The 27,414-nt window shown below is 37.7% G+C and overlaps 2 protein-coding genes across 6 annotated transcripts in view; both read right to left on the bottom strand.

Moving 5' to 3' along the window:
- Positions 1-58: 58 nt before the first annotated feature.
- On the bottom strand, positions 59-16,829 carry fpgs (folylpolyglutamate synthase). Its single transcript, XM_051676863.1, has 15 exons — positions 16,495-16,829; positions 8,887-9,015; positions 7,948-8,001; positions 7,745-7,809; positions 7,182-7,296; positions 5,626-5,703; positions 5,288-5,349; positions 4,628-4,730; positions 4,464-4,541; positions 3,295-3,439; positions 3,134-3,214; positions 2,427-2,577; positions 2,089-2,164; positions 1,933-1,999; positions 59-1,403 (listed from the first exon to the last, which is right to left on the bottom strand). Exons 1-15 carry the CDS (start codon positions 16,621-16,623, stop codon positions 1,027-1,029), a joined length of 1,710 nt encoding a protein of 569 aa, XP_051532823.1. The 5' UTR covers positions 16,624-16,829; the 3' UTR covers positions 59-1,026.
- Positions 16,830-23,969: 7,140 nt separating this feature from the next.
- slc4a4b (solute carrier family 4 member 4b) overlaps positions 23,970-27,414 on the bottom strand; it is a 74,893-nt gene continuing 71,448 nt past the window's right edge. For 3 of the 5 annotated variants that reach the window (XM_051677615.1, XM_051677613.1, XM_051677618.1), the window contains one exon: positions 23,970-25,887. Coding sequence is in view for 2 of the 5 variants with exons in the window: in XM_051677613.1 (XP_051533573.1) it covers positions 25,779-25,887 (109 nt within the window). In the remaining 3 variants the exon portion in view is untranslated. The remainder of the gene's footprint in view (positions 25,888-27,414) is intronic. The other 2 variants (XM_051677616.1, XM_051677617.1) reach the window with 1 other exon arrangement.

Below are 27,414 nucleotides of genomic sequence, written 5' to 3'. Positions count from 1 at the left end.
ATTTAAATACAAATACAATTATTGTCAATTTAAAAGTTCAGATTCAATGAACAAGTAATTCATGTTTATAACCCATCAATCATTTAATACATAACCATGTATGTACACAACCTTTATGACACATTTTTATTCACTATGAACAGACGTGGGCACCTTGACACCTCGTATATGCAAACACTTACAAAGTCATTTTCATTTATGGCACCATTCTTTGAGAGCAATAAAACAAATCTAACACTAACACACAGATGGACAGAAAAGCTGTCATTCGAAAGTATTTCAAGTATGGAAAGATTGGATTAAAGAAAGTTAATCAAAAAAACATAAATGTTCATTTTCATCATTTACTGACCTTGATGTCAACTGAAACCTATATTTTCTTGCTTCAATGACACACAAAATGAGATCTTAGGCACACTGTCCAAGCTTCAGTTTTTCATATAAGGAAAGAAGGAGATTTAAAAAAAAAAGACAAAAAGCACCATAAAATATGAGCAGCATATAACTCGTGCAATAGTTTATTATATAATAAAAAAAAAAATTGTGCATAAGTCACATGGACTACTTTTACGGTGCTCTTTTGTCCTTTTGAGAACAACTCGCACAGAAGTACGAATTTAATACCCTAATCAGAGCGATATAAGGGGAGATAAACAATGCCAGAATATTCATTATTGTGTGAACTACAATTTAAGAAATGTCAAAACTGTAGTTAACAACAAAGCAGCACAAAAATGAACAAAATACACTTAAAGTACTTCCAAAAATCAATGCATGTCAAACAAAGTAAACATGAACAGCTCACGTAGAGTTGGACTAATGTGTTCTGAAAAGTAGACACTCGAGACACACGCTCACTGAACTGCTCCGAAGGCTCTTTAAGTCGGGTTCTAGAATGCATGGATTCTAGAACAAGTTGGCATGACAGCAATTGTGATTTGCAGTGAAGTTTTTGGGATTCATCTCAAAAACAGTGTAGTGTAATAGAGTTGAAGGGGTTTAGGCACTAGGTGGCGATGAATTCCATTAAGAATTTAAAGCAGGTTCCAAGTGTTTTAAAGCCCCTCCCACCAGGTGTAGGCTACCTGTGATGAGGACGTGTATGTTCACGGCCTCTCGTAGTGGTGCAGCTTTTGAGCTTATGCTAGGTTTAACAGGTATGACACATTTGTTTGGGTCTGACAGAACCGAGTCTCTTCCCTGACTGATCCACTGGAGAGCGCTGAGGATGCAGGGAAACACGAGGGTATCGCTGTGCCTTTCCGCCACCAGGGGCAGACCGCCCCCGATCAGAAGCTCCGCCGCCGGCTTTTCTTCCTGGCCATTCAGAATGCGCCAGCTTTGCTGGTTGTCCAGGCAACGGGTGAGCATGTTCTCCACAGAAACATTAAAGTTTTGCTGATCTGAGGGACACAGAGAGTGTGTTAAAACAATATACTGTTATGAGAAAAACTCACAATTTTCATGTTTTTCTTTAGCAAGCTAAAGGTGACCGCAGCAAAGAAAAAAAAACTCCTTTCAATAGTTAGTGGTGAAAAAAAAAACCTTGAGGAACCTGACCTCTGGTTTTACATTATATGTACATAATACATTATTTAGCAGTCTGAGCAAAAACCGATCAGCACATGTAATTTTCTTTTGCCATCTTCCTCGTTTCACTTTGCATGTAAACTTTAGCAGTCTTAACGGCTTATCCGATGCGTGCAAGTGTTGTGCTCATAGCCGTTTACATTTCACAACCAGCAGAGAGAAGGAAGATGCTGGGAAAATGCTGCTTCCACTTTCTTTGCACCAAAACTGCATCTTGTTTCATCTTGACAAATAAAATACCTACTATCATCTGTTGTCATCTTTCTTTTTGATTCACTATAAAGGCCTCATTTCATCTTCTGTCTCTGGATTATACAGGACTACAGGTCTCATATCTCTTACCTGCATTACAGTTTGCTATGGCCTCTGTGATGTTCGGACAGAACACAGCAAAGTCGAAATGACAGGGCTGAAACGGAGCAAACATACGCAAACAAAAATGAGTCCATCCGGGTCAGTGTAACAGTCAAGTGATTAAAGCATGAATTGGTAATTTACCGCAAGCAGTTTGAGCATGGCGGCACAGTCTCTCTCTCCTGTAGCGTTGAATAAGAGGACCCTGACCACTGTACCCCTACAAACACACAGTAAATGAACCTTTAGCACATTTACCAACAATCTGACAATACAAATGCTTAATATTCCACTAAGTTGGAGAATAATTGCATTGTTCCATTTACTGTAGGTATCTGTCGCCTTAAGATCTGAATTTGAAATCTTCTAGTCTTGGAGCCACAATCATAAAATGTAGATTATTAAACAGATAAAGCACAACCTCTTGTACCTAATTGCTTAAATGTAGTGCACACCCAAATAAAAGGCGGCAGCCTTCTCACCCTGCATTTCTCTCATGTTGCGTCGCGATCTCGTTAAACCATCGGACACAGGCATGCATGCTGCGGGTGGTGTGAGCGCCGTCCAGGAAATACGTCACAGAACCATGCTTGAGTGTCTGATTGCGTCCAGGCCATTCTGTCTCTGCAAGACCTGTTGAGATGTCATAAATATTGACTCCAATTTAGCAAGATTATTAAAAACCTTTCAGAGGCTGTTTCTATAATGTAGGTAGAGTTCCTATAGCTCAATTGGTTGTAAGTAGTGGTCGACCGATTTATTGCAGAGGACAATAAACTGGACAATATTTTCACTTAAGTTATCGGCATTGGCTGATGAATTTTCCCGTTTGGACGATTTTGTTTCTTGAGGGCACCGAAAATCACCTGCTTGCATGTGAAGCGACTGAGACATGTAAATGACCAGTCACGGTTCGTTTTGTTGTTACATGCCATCGTGTTACTAATAGACCAGTGTGCAACACAGTATCATTTAAATGGTCTGCATATCAGAGCCGCAGCAGACACGTTTGAGCTTATAATGTTAAAATGCTCGTCAGTTTCATTCTCCCTCTCTCTCCTCAACAGTTCCCTGTAACATTTAACTGTCTTGTCTAATGAGAAAAAGGCAAACATCTATAAAACTAACATAATATATACCGTCTGCAAATACGTGCATACATTTGTGTTTAGAGCGTGTGTTCACAGACCTTTAATCATTGCAGGACTTGGCTGGAACGCCTGAGCTGGACTCACACCACTGTACTCTACTGTAGATGATAATTCAGGATCTGAGTGAGGAAAATCAACAGAGTTAAAAGACAAACATAAAGAAAGATACTGGAACTAATCAACAAACAGAATCACACACCTGTGAGGAAGTGTCTCTGCAGCCAGGTGTGTGAGAGCTGTAGAGCGAGAGAAGCGTTACTGCACTGATGCTGACCAGCTAAACCCAACCGGAGTGATCCCTCGCTCTTATACTCATCCAGATCAGGACACACTGATAACGAACACTGAGACAGACAGAGAGAGAGAACAGATGAACCATCTGTATTTGTATTTTGTAGGAATGTCATAAAATATTGATACATCGATTATTGATCGGCATCGATATATATTAATATTAGCCGATATGCTTTCCAATTCACACACATGGTAATATACAGTAAGTCTCTTTTGACCACCTGTGTTGAGATTGAGTGGAGGGTCTCTGATTTCAAGACTGCATACTTCAATCATTATGTCAGTGTGTTACTGCATGATAATAAAGCACAAATAGTATTAGAACAAAAAGAAAGTTTCTGCCATTTATGCATTTAATCTAAGCCCAAACATGACGTAAAGAGCAGAAATCTGAGATATTTTAATGGAGTACTTGTGTAAACTGACCTACAGATGTGTGTACTTCTCATCTGTGTCAATTTATATTGATATCAGGCACACAGAAATGTTAGGTGAACTTGTGCATGTATGTAAGCACTTTTCAAATTTTCCGATTGGACTGTTTAAGCTGTACGGAACCGGCAAAGTTAAAAAATCTCGTTTTAATGCAGCGGTTGATTGACGGAGAACTTTCACCCTAGAACTCCTTAATTTCAAGACACTCGCTTTGGGAGTCAAAAAATCTATTATATATATCCACAGTCATGTGTACACCATTATAATGGATGCTACACCCCTGAATGCACTAGTACCTATGAAATGAAAACAAGTATGACAGATAAAAATAGACCATTAATGAAATACTTTTTCAAGTGTAACCTCTGGTTATGATGTAAAATCTGATCTGACAACTCGATAGCTCATTCACAAACACGCATGCTATTATGGCTCCATCTAGTGATGTGTCAGTATACGACACTGAATACTGGTAAGTCTTTACAGTAGATTTAGGGGTTCAGTGTAGAAACGAATGGCCCATTTATATCTGAAAACACAACCAATATATATCAATAATCATCATGAAAATTTGATTATCAAGGCACAAAAAAGGCATTGATCCCAAGCATAGTATTTTTAATGTGTAGTATCTCTCACCCCGATTTCTTCTGCTCGCTCTTGAAGCACCTTCAATGATCCATCAGGCTGTTTCACTGTAAACGCAGGAACCCCAGGCTGCAAGAAACACACACTAGCAAGTTTAAGATAATCAAATACCTTTCATGCACTCTGTTGTAACATCTTTAAACACACAAACTCACCTTAAAAATGCCTCCTTTCTGCCAGGCAATTTTTTCAATGGTATCTCCTAGTAAACTGGTGTGATCGATGCCCAAAGAAGAGATACCGCACACCCAGGGTCTCCTTTAAAAAAAAACATAAGAAACATGTAAAGAATTTTTATAACAATTGCTTAATATACATATCAACTAGAGCTGAAGCGATTAGTCAACATTAATCGACAAAGCTGGCAAGAAAAAATAAATTCTGTAGTTGAATACCCCACTGGGAGGGTATCTTAGCCCAGTATATACTGCAACAAAATACGTTTTTTATTAAACTTTTTTGGCTTGTTTTCCTAATAAATATCTAAACTTAGGTACATTTACTTGAGGAGCTTTACTGCAGAAGATCGTCAGATTAGTCAATGATCAAAGTAATTGTTAGTTGCAGCCCTATTATCAACTACGAATTTCTGCCCTTCTATTGTCTTTAAAACAGGACTTTGTAATATTTAACTGATTAACTTGGTCGAGTTGAGGAATGAGTCACGCTTGATTTATGTAGTCACATGAATGAAGGCCACGTTAGCACGAGCTAACAGGACACAAAGAAAGAATTAGATGTGCTACACTGAAGCAGACGGGAGGGAGACTTTCCCTGGCAAAAACATACCTTAAGTTAAAATAACACTTCTCTACCTGATGATATTGGTACAGTCGTATGCTCCACCAATCCCAACCTCAATGACAGCCAAATCAACCTGCACAGACAAAGAAAGAGCTCTTTCATGCTCTTTGAAATTAACCGCTTAGTTTAATCCATATTGTTGGTGACTGTCAGTAATAAAACTTTCTCATTGCAGATAACAGTGTGTACAAACTAGTATTACTATCAAACCCTTGAGCTGTGATCTCAAACATATATGCTGTAGGTTCCAGATAAGATTAGTGACCTTAAAAGTATACAATGCAATTGGTCTATATAGTAACACATACTGTATGTAATACACAGATGATGCAGACCATATGTGACTCACCTTTTCCTGCAGGAATACATGGAAGGCCAAGATTGTGAGAAAGCGAAAATAAGCGGGCATGCTGCCACCATGAGTATCCTGAAAGGGTTAAACACAACCACTATAATACAATTATTCTGATCCTTAAATATTACACATTTCACAGCTGTGCTTTACCATTTATGTAGGATACATGATGTGCAAAGACACTTTTTGAGTACAAGGGGCAGAACAAATGGCACCGTTTCCTACCTCGCATTAATTAAACGATCCGTTGATTAAGCAATTACACAACTAGACGCCTCAAGTTTAGACTTAACACAATCAATATCAGGCAACAGGGTGCACTGCAATGCAATTAGACAATGCATGCAAACCAAAAGCAACAGCCAGCAGGAAAGAGTGGCAGAAGGAAACACTCTCTCTTCATAGGAATTATTGCATTATTGCTCAATTCTGAAACACAGAGAAACTGACTGGACCACTATTTAAATCTACAGTTCAATACTGTTTTGATACCATTTAAAAACCTGAACATTTCTTGTACCAAAGGACAGTTGTAATTTAGTTTTCTACCCTCGCTATGACCCTAGGAAATAAATAAGGGTGTGTAAAAATATAGATTTTCTGATGATCTTCATTTGAACAATCTTGATATTGATTCTTAAATCCCAAGATCAATATTTTACTCTGTGCACAACCCTTCACTACAATGAGAGGAAATCACATGCATTGGCAACCAAATTCAGAGTAAATCCTAGAGACTGTTGTGTGTGAAAATCCAAGGAGATCAGTAGTTACAGAAATACTCAAACCAGCCCATCTGGCACCAACTAACAAAATTTAATCAGCAAACAATTATATTTTTGCAATATACCTAGTTAGAAGGTCTCCTGTATAATTAATAGCATTAGCTGGGAGATCATTTCTTTCATATGTTAGCAAAATGGACATTATAACTTATATATTCCCATATGAATCGATATTGAATCAAATCTAAATTGAATCGAGAGCTTGTGAATTGGAATCGATTTGGGAAATCTGTATCAATACCCAGCCCTAATATTAAACAAAAAATGTTTTGCTATCATACCTTTAAGACTTCTATAACTTAACAAGCTCCGTTACGATTGACTGACTATGATTCAAACTGTCATTCATCAGAACCGACAAAGTCACTGAAAACTAAATAGGCATTTACACTGAATATGTAATCATGGTCAGTCATATGTTAATGAGTTCATGGCTGTGACATCATCACCTTGGCAATTTCTGGATGACCTGTTTTTGAAGCTTTGAGTTTTACATCGCAAGTTATAGTACATCTACATAGTATATCTGTGGCAGGGCGGAGGGCGGGGCCGGGTCGTGATTCTACACACCAGGCTCCTAATCAGGCTGATTAGCCCGGGAGGGATAAAGGCCGACTGGAGACGGCAGTGGGCCTTTATCCCTCTAGGGCTAATCAGCCTGATTAGGAGCCTGGTGTGTAGAATCACGACCCGGCCCCGCCCTCCACCCTGCCACAATATCATACTCTAATTTCAAAAGTGCAAGGATCAATTTGCCAGGCTCACCTTAGTTTCCTCCAGCCGTCCGTACACCTGCCAGAAATATTTTGTAAAGAGCTCTTTGCCTATTGGCTGACCATTGATTCTGATTCGCTCTCTCACTTGCACCAAATGAGGTGAGCTAAAATCAAGGAAAAGAAAACAAACAATCCACATACTGGATTAGACTAAAGATAAAGATTCTGTACTACAGTGTTTGTTTGAGCCATATAAACAAAGGTCAATGATTATGCATGTAAAATCATTAAACTTGAGCTAAAGTTCAACTAGTTAAAACTCAGCACAGATTGATTACATCATGGACATAGCTGTTCTGATGCAACACACAGCTTTACTCTGTACTCAGAGAGCTAGTTTATGCGATTTGCTGTTTTGAAGGGGCAGACCAAGTAAAGTTCAACATGAGCTCGTTTTCCTACTCATACACGTGTGCAAGACAAATAGCAGAGTTACGCAATAATTACACTGATCTCAAAAACACTGGCACTCACCCACACACAAACTCACAAAAGAAAACCAAATCACTTTCATCTCCAAAGACTGTAAACTACACTGGAAAGTTAAAATACCTGTAGAATCCCGTACGGAAGCCATAATTTCTCAAAATCTTCTCTGTAAAGGCACATGCTGACCCCTGAAAACAAAAAACAACAACCAACATTGAATTCAGTTCTGGGTTGTTTGTCTTTTTTAACCGGAATCAACTTGATTAGGTATTTCAGTGTGTTATTGAGTGTATATAACCATACACATATTTCTTTAGCGTGTTTACCTTTCCTTTTGTTCCAGTTACATGAATAATATTAAGACGATCAAGTTCTTCTACCTGAGGAAAGACAGAACAAATCATTTCATGATTATTCTATGGAATATTTACCATTCAGGTTCATTAATACAGGTTTGTTTAATCTGGATTCAGCTGGACCACAAAAATCAGTGAGCAAGAAACACAAGACAGAGCAGGTAATGTCCCAGACAAGTCAAGGCGAAGAAGAACCTGTTGTTGGCACAATGCAAAGCAGTAAAGCTGTTTCCGTTTGCCAAGAAACATGCTAAATTAATACTGAATTCATGTGATGTGTTGTTACAGGTGTGTATATTGTCCATTTGTAATGGCTGCAAATTGTTTTGACAGTTTAAAAAAAGTATGAATTCACAAAAATTCCATTGGCTTGTTTGAACATTCCATCAATTAAAGTCAATGGGATTTTCCCCCATTTTTGACTATATGAAAAAAAGTTTGAATTCACAAACATTCCGTTGGCTCATTTGAACATTGCGTCAATGAAAGTCAATTGGAACTTTTCCCATTTTTTAACGCCCGCTTTGGGAAAACTAAGTCCAATCAGTTAGAAAAGACATAGCACACAAGGGCAGAACAGTCCGAAGGTCTGTGCAAAGTTTGGTGGATGTAGCTTAAAAGCTCTAGGAGTTACAATTGATAGTTTTGGAAAATCCCTAAACCAAGTGTGTAGAACTTAACTTTGTCAAGCCAACATAATGACTTATCAAATTAGATGAAGTGCATTTCAGTGATTTAAGCATTAATTCACTGAATTATCCAAAAACAGCATTGCCACATGGTTCTTTAATATCCAAACCATTTAATGAATTGAATTGATATCACTGTTTCAGTGATATTAAATTACTCAATGTCATTTTAACATACCACCCCTAATCATGAGTGTCAGGTCTAGTGTTCTGCAGATACCTTGAGGCCTGCTCGCTGTAGAAAGCCTCTCATGTCCTGCAGCTGACGTTGTGGATGTCCTCTCTCTCTCTTCACCTGCTCCAGAGTGCTGGCGTTGGTCTGCAGGGTGTTGAGGGTGCACACCACATCCTGAAAGACACCATTCACCATCACACTACAGCTGGACCTCAAAGACTTCATACCATCAAATCTCACTGTTTCACACTCCAACAAACAGAACATGACCGTGGCTCAACAGCTTCTACAAACTACATTTCATTGTCCTGTTCAGCTCCATTTCAGCTCTGTGGCTAGCAAGTCAAGCATTAAACTGATAAAAATCTAAGCAATAGCAGATGATATGCTCTGAATAGCCAAATGTCCATTTAGAGCTCTGGGCAATGCTCCATCCCACACAGCCAGATCAATCAAGGTGTGGATGGAGCACCACCGGATCAAGACCCTGTCATGGCCAGCCCAATCTCCAGACCTGAACCCCATTGAAGACCTCTGGAATGTGATCAAGAGGAAGATGGATGGCCAAAAGCATCAAACAAAGCCGAGCTGCTTGAATTTTTGTGCCAGGAGTGGCATAAAGTCGCCCAACAGCAATGTGAAACACTGGTAGAGAGCATGCCAAGACACATGATAGCTGTGATTGAAAATCAGGGTTGTTCCACCAAATATTGATTTCTGAACTCTTCCGAAGTTAAAACATTAGTACTGTGTTGTTTAAAAATGAATATGAACTTGTTTTCTTTGCATTATTCAAGGTCAGAAAACACAGTATCTTTTTTGTTATTTTGACCAGTTGTCATTTTCAGCAAATAAATGCTCTAAATGGCAATATTTTTATTTGGAATTTGGGAGAAATGTTGTCAGTACTTTATAGAATAAAACAAAAATGTTCATTTTACTCACATACCTATAAATAGTAAATCTGGAGAAACTTATAATTTTGCAGTGGGCTCTTAATTTTTTCCAGAGCTGTGTGTGTGTGTGTGTGTGTGTGTGTGTGTGTATGTGTTTTAAAACACTGTAAAAATGTTGGGAAAGAGAAGAGTGCAGCACATAGATCATTTAAACGTTAACATACCGATTTATTGATGTGTACTATTACTGTTAAGCTTCTGAAATGTGTAGTAGTTCAGTGGTCGAGGAAATAAACTTTATTAATTTTCAATATTGTCTATTTCTATTTAGAAATGCTGTATACGCTTTGCCGATACTGTAAATGTTAATAATCACGTAATTAAGCTTTATTGAATATGACTAATCAAATTTAGGTCAGGTTTCCAACCTATTACATCAAGTGTCACCCATTTCTTATATGAAATATAAAAATACGACAACTTTACCGATGAATTAAATCTAATTGTCTTCCTCACACATGGGTCAGTGACGTGATGCCTACATTTTCTGTCCAACTGCATTTTTTTTCAGTTAAAAAAAGGTTTAAATGCATAAAAAGTTACCATATGTAGTACCTCTCCAATATATGTACTCACTGTAACTTTTCAAAAACCTTTAGTTATTTGTAATTTTTCTGTTAAAGTGTCAAAATATCATGTGGTGTGACCGTCTGGCCATGACTACTGTTTTGAAAACTTCTTTGAAATTACTCTAAATCTATTCAAATTTATTTTCTGCCCTATTTGGCATGATTTCCCAAGTGTTTTGCAGTCCTGTACAAAATTGCAAAGCATTTGTATTTATATTTCTATCATAATATACAAACAAACTTTGTCCGATGATGTCCATTTTATGAAATATCATGTGGTGCCACCATCAAGAAACGACCACTTTGGGACTCTGTTGAAATCCATTCAAAAGACAGGAAGTTGCATGATATACCAGTTTGCCCAAGGACCCATAGAAGCAGCAAGCAGGTTTGTAACTCTCTCTCAAATTTGGAAAAAAAAAAAAAATGACCTTTTTAACGGCTGGTATGTAGTTGCCACATTTGGATATCATGTGGTATGACCTCAAAAAAAAACAACGAATATTGAGTTTTTTCTACAAATATATATTTTGATTATAAATTTCAGAGTGACCTTTTGTGGCAAGCTAGCTTGTTTTGTTTAGGTGGCTAATTCTGTGCCTGTAAATTTGAACTGAACTTGAAAATATCATGTGGTGCGACCAAATATCATGTGGAGTGTTTTCCATGATAGATATACACTATATTGCCAAAAGTATTCGCTCATCTGCCTTTAGACGCATATGAACTTAAGTGACATCCCATTCTTAATCCATAGGGTTTAATATGACATCGGCCAACCCTTTGCAGCTATAACAGCTTCAACTCTTCTGGGAAGGCTTTCCACAAGGTTTAGGAGTGTGTTTATGGGAATTTTTGACCATTCGTCCAGAAGCGCATTTGTGAGGTCAGACACTGATGTTGGACGAGAAGGCCTGGCTCGCAGTCTTCACTCTAATTCATCCCAAAGGTGCTCTATCGGGTTGAGGTCAGGACTCTGTGCAGGCCAGTCAAGTTCTTCCACACCAAACTCACTCATCCATGTCTTTATGGACCTTGCTTTGTGCACTGGTGTGCAGTCATGTTGGAACAGGAAGGGGCCATCCCCAAACTGTTCCCACAAAGTTGGGAGCATGGAATTGTCCAAAATCTCTTGGTATGCTGAAGCATTCAGAGTTCCTTTCACTGGAACTAAGGGGCCAAGCCCAGCTCCTGAAAAACAACCCCACACCTCCACCAAACTTCACAGTTGGCACAATGCAGTCAGACAAGTACCGTTCTCCTGGCAACTGCCAAACCCAGACTCGTCCATCAGATTGCCAGATGGAGAAGCGTGATTCGTCACTCCAGAGAACGCGTCTCCACTGCTCTAGAGTCCAGTGGCGGCGTGCTTTACACCACTGCATCCGACGCTCTGCATTGCATTGGTGATGTATGGCTTGGATGCAGCTGCTCAGCCATGGAAACCCATTCCATGAAGCTCTCTACGCACTGTTCTTGAGCTAATCTGAAGGCCACATGAATTTTGGAGGTCTGTAGCGATTGACTGCAGAAAGTTGGCGACCTCTGCGCACTATGCGCCTCAGCATTCGCTGACCCCGCTCTGTCATTTTACGTGGCCTACCACTTCGTGGCTGAGTTGCTGTCATTCCCAATCGCTTCCACTTTGTTATAATACCACTGACAGTTGACTGTGGAATATTTAGTAGCGAGGAAATTTCACGACTGGACTTGTTGCACAGGTGGTATCCTATCACAGTACCACGCTGGAATTCACTGAGCTCCTGAGAGCAGCCCATTCTTTCACAAATGTTTGTAGAAGTAGTCTGCATGCCTAGGTGCTTCATTTGATACACCTGTGGCCATGGAAGTGATTGGAACACCTGAATTCAATTATTTGGATGGGTGAGCGAATACTTTTGGCAATATAGTGTATGTCCTAGATTGGCAGTTTTTGTGCTTTTATTTTCAATTGATGATTTATATACATAAAGTACTTTTGGAATTTGGAATAGATTTTTATGCAGTCATTGGAGTCATTTTTTCTAATATTTAAGACACAATGGTTGATGTTTAATCTTTGTACATTATCATATGAAAAAAATTTTTTTAAAGCATTTAATATCACTTTGGTAATTATGCAATTATTATGCATTCATTATTTATGTATTTATCTATTTATAACTGTTTAATCTATTTTACCAGATGCCACTGCCAAGCAAAGTAAAAAGCGCTCGCAGAGTACCTTGCTAAGAGAAGAGAAAGGTACGTTAAAAAATTTAAAACATAAACTATAGGGACTTGGGTAGCTCAGTGGTAAAATACGCTGGCTACCACCCCTGGAGTTCGCTAGCTTGTTAGTTCGAACCCAGGGCGTGCTGAGTGACTCCAGCCAGGTCTCCTAAGCAACCAAATTGGCCCGGTTGCTAGGGAGGGTAGAGTCACATGGGGTAAACTCCTCGTGGTCGCTATAATGTGGTTCGTTCTCGGTGGGGTGCATGGTGAGTTGAGCGTGGTTGCAACTGGGATTCGTCCTCCGCCACCCGGACTGAGGCGAATCACTACACGACCACGAGGACTTAAAAAGCACATTGGGAATTGGGCATTCCAAATTGGGAGAAAAAGGGGAACCCCCCCCCAAAAAAAGAGAAAAAAAAAAAAAAGAAAATGAAAACTATAAAGCAACATGAAGTACATACTGCTCGTGTGTGTTTCATTACCTGGAGGAAATACATTTTTTCGTTAACATGTTCATCGCCTGTCATCTATTATTAGTCCAAAATAAAATAGACTATACACTGTAGATTTATGGCATGATGCTATATTACATTACTGTTTCAGCTACCAGAGAAGAAAATGTCAGGGAAAGATTCCATATGTGAAGTCAAGTGAGCTGCCAGAGAGAGAGAGAAAAAGAAACAGAGAGAGAAATGGAGGGCTGTATCCAGTGCTTACAGGGAAAGGAACAAGATGGCAAATGCTGTGTTAGATCTTACTCCATCTATGGAGATAGTTCTGGTTGATGTAGATGTAGCACAAGAGCAGCCAGAAAATGCAGGTCAAGCTGTGGTAGACCCAATACCTCTAAATGAGAATTTTAATCCACCAGTGTCCTCCAAACCAGAGAGAGATCAGAGAAGGAATACATCACCAGCAGAGACGTATCAAAAGACTGCAGAAAGAGAAATGTAAACTTAACAAGCAGGTCTTACATCTGAGGAAACAGCTAGCAGAGATGAGAAAACTAAATGATAAATCCAGAAAGAGTGAGAAAAGGTTAATGGCAAGACAAAGAGTAGGTGTAGACAAAGTGAAAAATTCAAGCAAAGGGGGTGCAAGAAACTGTCAGCAGAGAGAAAGCAAGCTGTTATTGATTTTCTGCACAGAGATTAAAACAGTCGTCTTTTAGCTGGGAATAAAGACACCATCACCAAAAATAAACAGAAAATGCAAAGAAGAGTTCTAACAAAGCCCCTCACTGAGCTCCATGCACAGTATCAAACAGGGGTGGAACAGCATCTCTCCATGTCTTACATTTGCCAGAAGACGGCCTTTTTATATCACAGAGCCGAAGACCAGGGATAGAGATACATGTGCATGTGTGCTACATGAGAATGTCTGGCTATTGGTTAACAAACTCGTCAAGAGAGGGCTGTTGAAGACAAACAGCATCTCAGAGTTAGTGAGTATGATTGTGTGTGACCCTAAAAACAAAGCATGCATGGATCATGCATGTCCGAAATGCTGCTTTGATGAAGTTGAATTTCCTGAGACAGACCATACTGAGGTTTCTTGGGAACAATGGGAGTGGGTAACTTCAACCAACGGAGAGAAAACCTTTGCAAATGTTTTAAAACAAACATACACAGGGACAATCCAAGACTTAAAAGAGCTGTTCAACAAAAAGCTAGAACCTTCAGCCATACATCAATTCAACTGGATCCACCAAACAGAACAGTTTCGTGACCTAAACAAAATCTAACTGAATCTGAAGCGGTTCTTCACAATGATTTTTCAGAAAACTATGCCTGCAAGATGAGTACAGAAATACAAGCTTATCATTTGAGGCAGCCAAAAGCAGGCCACAATACACACTTCTGTCCTCTACACAGTCCATGGCACCAAATCGTATGCTACACTGTCAGACAGCCTCCGCCATGATGAGCGGGCAGTGTGGGCACACCTGGAGCCCATACTGAAAGAGCTTCGGGCAACCTGCCCACAGATTACAGTTCTACATATAATCAGTGATGGACCCGTTACACAGTACAGGAACAAAGCAAACTTTTACCTGCTTAGTACTGTGCCTTTCCTTTATAGGTTCAAGCATGTTACATGGAACTATTCAGAAAAGTCCCATGGAAAGGGTGCCCCGGATGGCATTGGTGGTGCCGTAAAGAGGGATGCAGATCTCTATGTTCAACGAGGAGGCGAGCTGCAGACTCCGTTGGACTTGTATGAGATGCTGGCCAAAAAATCTGGGTCAACTATTACTCACCATTGGGTAAGCGAAGAAAGCATTCAGAAGTATGATGAGCTGATTCCAGGCAAATTGACAGCTGTGAGGGGCACCTTAAAGATACACCAGGTTTTGTCTTCACAAGCTGCACAAATTAGTCATAGGGAGGTGTAATGCTTCTGCAAGTATGCAGAAATGAAGACATGCCTATGTTACCAGCCAGTGAAAGTAGACCTGAAGGACACCATGTGCCACACTGAGGATCCCTCAAGCACTCCTGAACCACCAAGGGAACAAGCTAGTCTTCAAGACTTGAGTGGCAAGTTTGTGATTGTAACCTATGATGAGCTTCCATATGTAGGCCAGGTCCTTGAGGTTGTGCGAGAGGAAGTCCATGCGGCAGTCGGGTGAAAAAAACTTATTCATGTGGACACAAACTCCAGATGTCATTTTCTACTGTAAGAAAGATGTTATGCTGTCATCTCAGAACCTGAGCCAGCAACCTCACACTACTTTAAGTTGAGCAGCCAAGATTGGGCAAAGTTCAGAAATAACTGGGGTTAAAGAAATGCCTGCAGTTAACACCACTTACCCCACTTTCACGTATACATCCCAAATACCCATCAGCAACATGATGATTGTCAAGTTAAATGAAATGTTTGTTCAAAACAAAGCCATGAATGCGTGCTGCACTTATAAATGATTGTGATGAGATTTTTAGAAAAAAAAAATACAAAAAATACAAAAAATTATGAAATGTTTGTTCTGTTAAATTTTAATAAAATCTGGTTTAAATCTATTTTTTTGTATGGGATTTATCGTTTATTGATCTCTTTAAATAGATTTTTTACTATATGAGGTCTTCATGTCATTCGGAGCGACCAATAATAGCAATAACTGTATTAAATTCTGAAATATTAATCACTGATACAGTATGCTTAAGTGAATGGTATTTTTTAAACATTTTTATTTGATTTACAGGAAAAATAAGTCTTTACATTTAAGAAGGCGACTGTGACATTGTAGAACAACAATATGAGATCATTATTTATAAAAACTCACAACAAATGCAAATAATTTATTTCTAAACACTTTATATTACTGAGAACTTGTTAAAAATGTTAAGCATGTTAAGGAAAATTAATGAATTTTAAGATAATTCACGGTCGCACCACGTGACATTTTTTTAGGCCAATTCATCTAGATGAAAAAACACTAAAATCACTTAATTTAAAATTTTAATATGAATTTATGTGTACACAACATTCTTAATGTTTGAACAATTGCAACAGATATTCTTATTTTTTTGTATTTTAAAATTGGCCTGTTGAAAATCCTTATGTCATTGAACCACATGTCAGTTATAGCTGCCTGCACACCGAGCACGTGGCATGAATGGAAGTATGCAGAATCGCTTTATCTCACCACGCGCACAATACGCGTAAAAGTTTTGCCGCGCTTTTGAGTTTAAACTATAACGGCTGATGTAACAAACGCTGAAAAAGAATCAGCCGATTTTAAACCATAACAGTCACTCGTTCCAGTGTATTTACAGTTTGATCCAAATGATTTAAAGTCCAGATCAAAGTCAAAAACAACTTTCAAACTGTCATTTAATGGCGAATATTTTTCCAAACAGCACAAATACGAACAGCAGGCGTCATATTCTACTTAAATAATTCCTGCTAACCTGATAGTCCATTCTTCGGAACCGTGGTGCAGCTTTGGTGCTGGAAAACCTCACTGATAATTCGGCAATATTGTTCCACTGTCGGTGGCGCGCCGAAATTTCGATACACGTGCGGTAGAGGCGCATCATGTTGACAGGCTGAGCGCAGGAAGCCCGCACCAAATTTGGGGAGTTTTCCTGTCAAACTGGAACTCTGACGTCACACCACGCCTCCTTCTTGCCCTCCATACAGATTTCACTACTGTTTGTTATTGCCAATGCGAGTGACAAAAAATCAGTGCATTCGATTAAATGCTGAAAAACATATCGCGTGGGCAGATTCATGTCAAAAGTCAGCAATGTGCTGAAGCGCCTCTCACGTGTCAGCCGTCTTCAGGAGCCAGCACACTCATCATACTGCGCATGCGCATTCTAACACACACACACCGCCACCTACTGGACACGTCTAGATAGACAGGACTCATCTAAGATCTGAATGCAATTCCTGTAGTGTTACTTGTTGCCCACTAAATATCACTAGATAACCGTGGGTTTAGCCGAATTCTTGATCTCAGATTACGTTAAAAAACGCGATTTTACCGGCTTTTATGGCTAATGCGCATGCGCGTTCTAGAGTTGATTGACAGGCGATGTCTGAATCTAAAAGGTGATTGGTTCTTTTAACTGTAAGGCGGGACTTCCTTTCTACATCCGTTGACCGTTGTGTGTTAAGAGCTCCGTGTGGTGCTAAATAATCTCTGGTACCATGGAATACCCTGTAAATGTCACAGTATATGAAAATTGTAGTCATTCAGTATGGCATAAGGCGAATGGCGCTATTTGTCACGTTTTTAACTACAGCGAATATTTCTAAGCTTTGTCTACATACCTTAAAAGTGCTGTACGCAATTTTAATTCACTCAGCAAAGCAATGGTTGCAAAATAGCGTTGTTAAACTTGACAGTCGAACTGACCTCGGCAAATTATTTTTTCGCTGTTTACGGAGATTAGCGCTGTCACACACAGACGTGTAATATTTAATGGCACCTTTTTCAACAATTTCTTTCAGGATAATTGGGATATTTTCAGCTTGTCATTACATTTTTTCAAAAATAGCATACATCACCTTTAAAATCATGGCTACAAAACCGCTATTGAACATTGCAAATGATGTTGCCCGGTAAAACGATAGGCTACATTTAATTTCAAACACGTTTACCTTTTGTGACAACGTGCCCCAATGCAGAGGCATGTTTTTAAACTATAAGTTGTCATAGTGGGAACCTGTCATTAATAGTCTATTATCATATGATTTTACTGTGTTAACTTGAGCTATTAAAAAAAGACGATGATATTAGAATTTTAGTTTGGATGAAAATATTCATAAAATTACTGAAATATAGCTCTTGTGACAACTTAACCCTTAAACGCATACCTTGGGTCTTTAGTGACCCGGGACCTCATTCCACTCCCTGTACCTCATCCATTTTTTGGAGTTGTGCCCACACCTCTTTAGTATTCTTCAATCTTTCTCTTAATCTTAATCTTTTAGAAATAGTCTAAGACAAAAAATATGACAAAATTGCACATAAATGAAAGGGTGAGACAATAATACTTAGCACACACCAAACATGCTCACACACATGCACGCAGACACACACACATGCACGCAGACACACACACACACACACACACACACACAGAGAGAGTTTGAGACAGTTGACCTTTTTAAAGAAAATAAATCATTTAAAAGGTCATTACATCACAGGAAATCTAATTTCTTTGCTTATTACAAGAGGAATGAGTACTATACTCATACAAATAAATACTATATCACATTGATTTTCTGTGGAACTATGAGTTAACAACAATGGTGCAAGGTGGCGCTGTTGTTTTAGTGATTGACTTGATTTACATTTGACATTGCTATTTGATGAAAAAACAACATGGAAGTAAACTATAGCAAGTTTAACACATGAACAGTATGATTTGACTATTGTCATTTGGGTGTACTATTGAAATTATGTAAGTTGTGTATCAGTTTAGACTCAATAAGTGCCTGAACAAATACTTATGTGAAACTTATGTGTATCTTGTGTTATGTGTATCTCAATATGTTTTTGACAGTCAGTTGCGTCTCTGGAAATTTCAGTGTGAAAGTAATGCATCCTGTTCTAGATTTGTCCTGATTTTGTTGCATTTTCTCTTTAATTTATGAAAAAATAAAACATCAAAATATATTTTATTCTATTATTTTCAAATTTTTTTGAAACTATTTTGAAAAATGACACTATCTGTGCAAGTTGTAGATCAGTTTGTGATAGAAATAAGTGCCGGGTCTCTAAAGACCCGAATATGTAAGAGTGTTTGGGAAAATTCCCATGCATTTAAGGTTTAAACATGTGACAACTAGCCCCAGCAACACTTATATCAAAATACCATGTTTTTACCATCTGATACCATCACTATACCATAGTACCAACACCACACTTTCTGTAATGGTTGTTAATGGCTTGTTATTTAAAGCTATTATTAAGCGTTAAACCATTTAGTTTAAATGACTATATTTATGATGTATTGCTTGACCATAAGGACAAAAATAAACCTTCAAGACTGAGAGGTGGTGTGGCTCATGCTGGTAAATGGAAGGTTGTCGGCTCGCTCCCAGTGTCACCTAAATGACCACTTACTTAACTTACATACTCATTGTAATACAGTGACCCATGGGGGTTAATAAAGTAGACGTGCCATTGTTAACATCCCATTATAAGTTCAGGACAACTGGTATCTCCACCACACAGTGTAGGAAAGGTGAAATCCGTGAGAAAGGCCACATTTCAGGAGATGATCAAAGTATCTCCTAACGATTCCCTGTTAAATTTGTCCAACCACATGATGGCATTTAGTCTAGTGTGCGTAATATAGTCATGGGCCTTTTGGGTTCATTACGCACTAAATCCATTCTCATGATGAGCTCCATTAAGTACTGAGATGGAAAATATGTGGAACCCAGCTTTGGTTATCTTCTTTAGAAGGCCAGGGCTGTGATAGTGAGAAATTTAAATAATAACTAGTCATTCTCCTGTTCATTTGAAGGTAAATACAGCTTATCTTGGTAAAACATGTGCGTAAAAAGGATTCCAATGAGGCCACATGTCAAGGATTTTGTCGGAAAGGAAATAGCAGCATTAGCTAATTTGAAACTGTAGCATGTCAAGATAAAAGCTACTCATAAAAAGTAGTCTACTGAAAAAATCTTAAACAAGCCTATAGTTGTTTTGCTGGTCTCCCAGACTGGTCAATAATAATAATAATAATAATAATAATAATAATAATATGATATATGATTCAGACAGGTTAGGAGAGGGAAAGACAGTGATGATCCCAGCTCTAATGTGTTGAGGTTGAGATTACAAGGACTGAAACACGGTGTCTTGGCCTCTAGGCTGTTATCCAGATTAGACACAGATTCCTGCAAGGTTCTGTTACGTATCTTATTTGGCCTGAAGCACTTTGATCTTTGAGGTAAATTAACTTTTAGAAAGGCTTATTTTTCCTGAGGGTGATAAGTGGGAACAAACCTGCTTTTTGTCGAGAGTTTTTTTACTTAAAGGAGTCATGACATGAAGAATCTAATTTTCCTTAATCTTTTGACATATAAGAGGTCATTGTACTATAAAAACATACTGTAAGTTTCAGAACTCAAAACTTCCTCCTCACTGTGATGTCACACTGTGGTAGACATTTGCATCTGACTGTCTCCACAACAACACATCAACACCTACTTTACCTTATCACTTCCGTATCCTGCCCAGTAGATGGCAAGTAGAGAAAGCAGGTCAGTCAAGAGAACAGAGCCAATCATAATAGTGGGCGTTTACCGTCAAGTCTTAAAGGAGAATCAGCGCCAAAACTGAGTGTTTATTTTTTTATTTATTTTTTTTATCCCCTTTTCTCCCCAATTTGGAATGCCCAATTCCCACTACTTAGTAGGTCCTTGTGGTGGCGCGGTTACTCACCTCAATCCGGGTGGCGGAGGACAAGTCTCAGTTGCCTCCGCTTCTGAGATAGTCAATCCGCGCATCTTATCACGTGGCTCGCTGTGCATGACACTACGGAGACTCACAGCATGTGGAAGCTCATGCTATTCTCCACGATCCACGCACAACTTACCACACGCCCCATTGAGAGCGAGAACCATTTAATCGCGACCACGAGGAGGTTACCCCATGTGACTCTACCCTCCCTAGCAACCGGGCCGATTTGGTTGCTTAGGAGACCTGGCTGGAGTCACTCAGCACACCCTGGATTCAAACTCGTGACTCCAGGGGTGGTAGTCAGCGTCAATACTCGCTGATCTAATCCAGGCCCCCCAAAACCGAATGTTTCTGACAGAGGGTCAGAATGAGGGTGGAAAATTATACTGTTTTGCAAATACATGCCTGTTTTTTGTGCAAAAAACCTTACTAATATTATAAGCAAACCTCAAGGAACATATTAAAATGATAAAAAAGGCATGTCATTACCCATTTAAAAATTTAGATTTTAAGTAATATTCATGTTTGCTGCACCACAAACATTGCAGGATGTGTTACGCTGCCAAATAAATATTCCAGGTTTACAAGTTAAGCTCAGTTGATAGCATTTGTGGCATAATGTTGATTACCACCAAAAATAATTTTGACTCATCCGTACTTTTCTTTAAAAAAGCAAAAATCGAGGTTACAGTGAGGCACTTACAATGAAAGAGAATGAATTTTTGGAGGATTTAACCGTTATACTCTGTTTGTTATGGGTGCATTCTCATAGTGTTTGGGGTCAAATTTGTAATTCTGTACCATAATCAAGTAATACATTTTTTTAAAAAATTCATTCATTTCAAAACTCTAAAGTTGTGCAGTTTTGGGGAGGATTGTATATATATATATATATATTTACCTTATTTACTTTTAAATTGCTAAACGACACCAGTCATTTACATATAAAATAAGAACATTTTACTTTACATTTACTTAAGTGAATATCTACATTACACAATTTCATTCATGGAGAAAATATGAAAAATGTGTCATGCATTAGGGGGAGATTTCTGCCATCTACTGGAATTTCTTTTCTTTTTTTTTTAATTAAAATTACATGAAATTACAACTACAACCAGTAGATGGCTGCAGAGGTCCACTCATTTGCCTGGTTGAAGCAAACAGATTTTTATTTATTTTTTATCTTATCACAACTTATATATTTAGACATTATCAAAGACATGAAAATTCTTTTTTTTTGTTTGTTTTTTTTTTTTTTTATGTCAAAATGTAGCATTATTTTGGTTTGGTGTTTTGAAGTGTCAGTTTTTGCAATGATGCCACATTATGATTACTGACCATGATGTTACAAAGAGAAGACTTAGAGTAAGATTTTTGTTACCTATCAATACCAATTCAGTAATTCAGAGTAAATTAATACAAAAAAATGTCAACAAAACCAACAGCAATAAACATAAATGAACAGGAATGAACAGTGAAGGTGCAGTTCCCACCTCTAAGCATAAACTTTCGCTCAGTGGAAAAGGTCAACTGTCTCAAACTCAGCCTTTGATCTGTGTGTGTGTGTGTGTGTGTGTGTGTGTGTCTGCGTGCATGTGTGTGAGCATGTTTGGTGTGTGCTAAGTATTATTGTCTCACCCTTTCATTTCAGTGTGTGTGTGTATTTGTGTGTATTCTCCATTGTGAATGGGTTATGGTCATAACCCTTCATTTCTGTGTGTGTTCTGCAAAAATAAAAAATGCTCTCTGTTATAGTCTCACCTATTCTTTCCAATGTGAGATTGTGTGGGTGTGTATGTGAGGATGTGCCTTCCACATTGTAGATGTGTTATAGTTAGGGATGTACGAGACTAGTCGACTAAACAGTTCTGATGCTGCTAGTCAACACTGGAATTACTAGTCGGTTAATATTTCCCTCCATTAAACTGATCATCATTTTTACACATTGACGTTTGGCTTTATATTTTTACAGAGGCTGCGCTTAAATTACTGTCATATTAATGTTACATATTTTAAATAGAATTAATAATACAAATATTATTTTAAAAAGAGGATATCTGGAGAAGATACCAAATTTCATTTTACCTCAGGCTGCGCATGCTTCTTCCCTCTCTCACTCAGGCACACGCAGGAAAATGTCCTCTCGCTAGACGAGCAAACTCAGCAAAGTAGTAATGAAATCACTTTGGTGGTGGTGCAGGAATCTGATTTCCAAACATTGGAAAGTCCCTATGGATGTTTTCACATCTGAGTCTTCTTTACATGCTTCTGTGCATGCTTGTACGTTATTCTTCAATGATCATAATGCAAGGCAAGATGGCGCAGATAAATGACCTTTTTCTGTGAAATTTAGCTTCGGATTTGGAATAGATTAAGTATTTTAAATGGGTCGCACAAACACATTTTTAAAAATGTTTTCTGAAGGTTGGTTTCTTTTTAGACTTGTAGACTAGTCGACTTCAACATTTCAATTTAAACGTCCGTGAAATTAGTCGTTCAGCACATCCCTTGTTTTAGCATCACCCCTTCATTTCTGTGTGTTCTGCATTGTGGCTGATTTATTGATTTTATTTGACAAATTAACAAACAAATGCTCAGTTTTATCATCTCACCCATTCATTTCCTATGTGGGGTCCAATTTGACCCCAAACACAATGAGTGTGAGTTTATTTGTAACACCACCACACCACCAAAATCCAGTCCAATTTTTGTGTGTGTATATATAGCAAATGTGGAAAAGTCACCAAAACCTATGCCATTGAGATTAAGGAAACCATGTTTTTTTTAAAGAAGCAAAGTTAAAAAGGGGTCACTTTTGACCCCAACACTACACAAGGGTTAAAGGAAAAAATGTGAAGCTTATAATTTGATAAAAACACTTACATTAATTCTTCTGTTAAAACTCATGTATTATTTGAGCTGTAAAGTTAAAATCTTAGTAAAATCTTACTTTTTACAGTCATTATATGGTTTGTTGACAGTACATCATCATGGCAACAAAGTTGTAAAATTGGCTATTACTTTACACAGAAAAGGTTAGTAAGTGATTTTATCACACTAAAATTATGTTAACACGCATACTGTTTACGTCTTGTGGCTATACTTTTGAAACGTTTACAGATTGACCCCATTCACTTCCATTGTAATTACCTCACTGGAACCCAGATTTTTGCTTTTTTAAAGAATAGGAGGGATGAGTTGAAATTATTTTTTGTGGTAATCAATATTATGCCACAAATGCAGATTAAGCTCAACTTGTATTGAACTCTGAATATTCCTTTAAGCCCCAAAACACAATGTTTGGTATTTTCTATGCTTGTATGGATCATCTATCTGCAGGTTTATGGCCCTGAGTTCATATAGGATAGTAGATAATGCTATTTATTTGTAGTGTAAAATGTCTTCAGGATTGATCAATACAAACAAAGCTCATTTTCAAGCACCACACCATCAGAATCAGTTTTAATAATTGCTTTAATTTGCCCATGGCCTCATAGTGCTACAGGGTGATTCCCTTTAACAGAACAACGATCAACTGATAATCTCATTATTACCTGTAGCATCAGACAGAGTAGCGTCCAGAAGAGAAAAGTGATAATAAATACAACTCAACAGGTTAATAATAAAATAAAAAACATCATGAGAGCCGTGCATCTGAAAGAAATTTCACCTTGTGCTTAATATCCATCTTGCTGAAATATATTTCTCAAAAACATACAGGCAATTTGATACAATCACAATCATGGAAGACATCACTGATCAGAGATGATGATGATGATGTGCTAAAACAGACTGTCTATTTACAAACACTGACTTGTGTTTCTATATTCAAGTTTTAACGACTGTGGATCATTCAAAACTGATGATTGTCCAAAAATGTCCAAATACAGCAACTTTATATGCTTTAATTTCAAAATAAGCTACAGTACACCAAATTTGCTTACTGAAGAATCTTTCAGTGCTGAATATGAGTAAAAATGATCTGTCTTAATGGCAGCATTTATGTTCACCAACACAAAAAGTTTATTCTTATTGCTGTCACTTGGTGCAGCCGTGTTCCACATTAAATATCTTATTGAGTCCTTACATTGAGGAATAACACCTCTCAAAGTTTCAACTCAGTATAAAAGACTTCTCTATCTACATCATTACTTCTTTTTAAGAAATGTACAATAAAAACATCCAGAAAATAAAATCATCATAATCAATAACTGCTTCATAGTAAATACACTGAACAAAATCACATTGAAAGTGTCCACCTTGTTATGGATAGTCATTTACGTATGAACAAAGACACAGATCTTGAGTTCACAAAAGGGCAGAGGGGATTTCTATAGACAGTTATAGAGGCATCCTACACGGCGCCCACTCTTCCCGTAAAATCAACATCGCACCAATTTTAAAATCAGAGCCAATATCTGTAACATACAGCACAGAAAAGTGCTTCACTCAAACACAGAGTGCCTGGCAACTACAGTCAATTAAGAGGTAGAACTATAGGATAATATTCATATCGAGTGTTTCCCATTTTAAGAAAACTCAAGTGTCTTGTTAAGCACAGAAAATGTTTTTTTATTTTTTTATTAAAACTATAGATTCCCTTATTGAGATAAATAGTTATGCCCACCACTGGTTTAAATATGCTTCTTAAACACTAAAGGTTTGAGTTTTCTGAAAAATACAAAAGGTATTAAAGAAAACTGAGATGCTAATATGAATTTGTTTATTGACATTTTCAAAATATTTGTGCTCATTTGAATGAAGTGCAGTTATTTGGCCGAAGGAAAACTCAAACCACTTAAATCACTTTATGTAATTGGATTCTATGTTATTAAGACTGATTATGATATCATTCAGATGCTTTCTTTTTTATAAAAAATATTATGGCTATAGTTAAGAAGTATCCATAATTTAATGGAACTAAAAATTGGATTAGCATTTTCTGGACCCACAACCAAAAACTATAACTAAAGCAAAAATACGTTTCTCGACAGAAATGCTACCTAAAAAAATCAAGAGGATATTTTGAGGAGTAAAAAATGCAATCAAAATAAAAACTCTTTGGTAGAGTTTGTGCTTATGCAACTATTGGTTTTAGTGTTGAAATGCCATTTGTTTGGATATAAAGAAGCTAAATTTGGTAATTTTTTGGTTGTTTTTGAGTATCTGTTTAGCTGAAAAACTTGAGTCTAAACAATCCTTCTCTGTGCCTGAAAGTGGCAGTTTAAAGGGGTTTTCAGTAGGTCATTGGATCATTTTGAGTGTTTACAGGGATGTTTCTGAGGCTGGTGTTTTCCAGAAGAATTTGTTGTGATCAGGGTCCAGATCGATTCTAATCTGAGGCACCATCTTCTTAAAGGGGTTTAAATCCTGACTAGGAGAAAGGGAGAGAAAGAGCTGTTAGATGCTAACATACATATATAAACATTACTCATGGACATTCATTATTTATGATGACATCTGATGAATTGTTTTTTTTAAATGAATGAACTGCGTTTAAAGCCACCAGCATACAATGTTTTATGTTGGATCCCATGCTGGTATGCTGGTTAGTCATCAACAAGCTGCATAAGGGGGTAGTTCACCCAAAAATGAAAATTCTCTCATCAAACGAAGATTCAATGCAAGTCAATAATGGCCAGAACTTTGAAGCTCCATAAAACACATTAATGAGGCATAAAAGTAATCCAAACGACTCCAGTGGTTAAATCCATGTCTTCTGAAGCAATATGATAAGTGTGGGTGAGAAACAAATCAATATTCAAGTCCTTTTTTACTATAAATCCACTTTCAAACAGCCCTCCTATGAACGTTCATTGGGTTCTTTTGTTTTTTGCCGATTCGCATTCTTCATGCTTATCGTCACCTACTAGGCTGTTGTGCAAATATGATTTATTTATTATTTTTTTCCTTTGCTTCATCCCTCTGTTTTTTTCTCCTCCCTGCCTCGTAGGTTGTGATATGCACAAAGGATGCAAATCGGCAAAAAACAAAAGAAGAACTCAGTCTTCACATGAACACACATATTTATTGTAAAAAAGGACTTAAACATTTATCTGTTTCTTAACCACATCTATCATATCGCTTCTGAAGATATGGATATAACCCTTTAAGCTCATTGTCGGAAATGATGTAGCATCATGGAATGCTAAACCAATCAGACTGCGTTCAGATCAGTCCAAAAAGTCATCAATATTTGGGCAGAGAGACATGTGATTAGTGACTGTTACATATGGCCACCAGGAGATGGCGCCAAGTACATGACAGACTCAATGATGACTCAGATGTCACAGAATTAAACTCATTCTGTGAAATCTCATTACTAAAATCATGTCTGTATGCTACGCACACCTTTAATCATTGATGTGTTTGCATGTGTTATTTGTTCTTATGTACAAGTATTATGTTTTATTTGTTTGGAGAGGCTTTTGGACACTTGGAGACGTTTTTAGACATAACAGGATAAATAATTTTTGTAATGCTGTAACTTTTGATTGCTTTGTCGTATCAACACAAAATTTTACTCAGTTACAAGTGACATGATTGGGAGCAAAACAAAAGCAGTTTTTCGGAGCCACCTTATTTACACCCAGAGATATATAATGTCAAATCAGAAAAATAAGGAAAAAAAGTTATTTTGTGATTTTTCAGCAGTCTCTTAGGCTGAGAATCTCAGAATTTATCATAATCTATATCATTAAAACATTGAAACGTTTTCTTTACAATGATACCAAACACTTGACCCTCCTTGTTTTCATTTTTTTTTCGAGTTATAAGCCTTTGGGTATGCCGCTAAAACAGTAAATCTTTAAATCACGGGAGTTTTATGGTATACTTTTATGCTGCCTTTATGTGCCTTCTGGAGCTTCAAAGTTTTGGACCTTGTTAACTTGCATTGTAT

The sequence above is a fragment of the Myxocyprinus asiaticus genome, chromosome 38 (genome assembly GCF_019703515.2).
Source record: "Myxocyprinus asiaticus isolate MX2 ecotype Aquarium Trade chromosome 38, UBuf_Myxa_2, whole genome shotgun sequence".
Classification (NCBI taxonomy): domain Eukaryota; kingdom Metazoa; phylum Chordata; class Actinopteri; order Cypriniformes; family Catostomidae; genus Myxocyprinus; species Myxocyprinus asiaticus.
This window is presented reverse-complemented; position numbering and strand designations above follow the sequence as displayed.

Bases quoted from the DNA above. Each gene is read 5' to 3' on its own strand.
- fpgs (XM_051676863.1), bottom strand. From the start codon at position 16,623: ATGATGCGCCTCTACCGCACGTGTATCGAAATTTCGGCGCGCCACCGA. The intron at 7,810-7,947 runs GTAAACACGCTA...TTTTGTTTTCAG, and splicing joins TAACTGGAACAAAAGGAAAG to GGGTCAGCATGTGCCTTTAC. The intron at 3,440-4,463 runs GTGAGAGATACT...TGTCTGTCTCAG, and splicing joins AGCGAGCAGAAGAAATCGGG to TGTTCGTTATCAGTGTGTCC.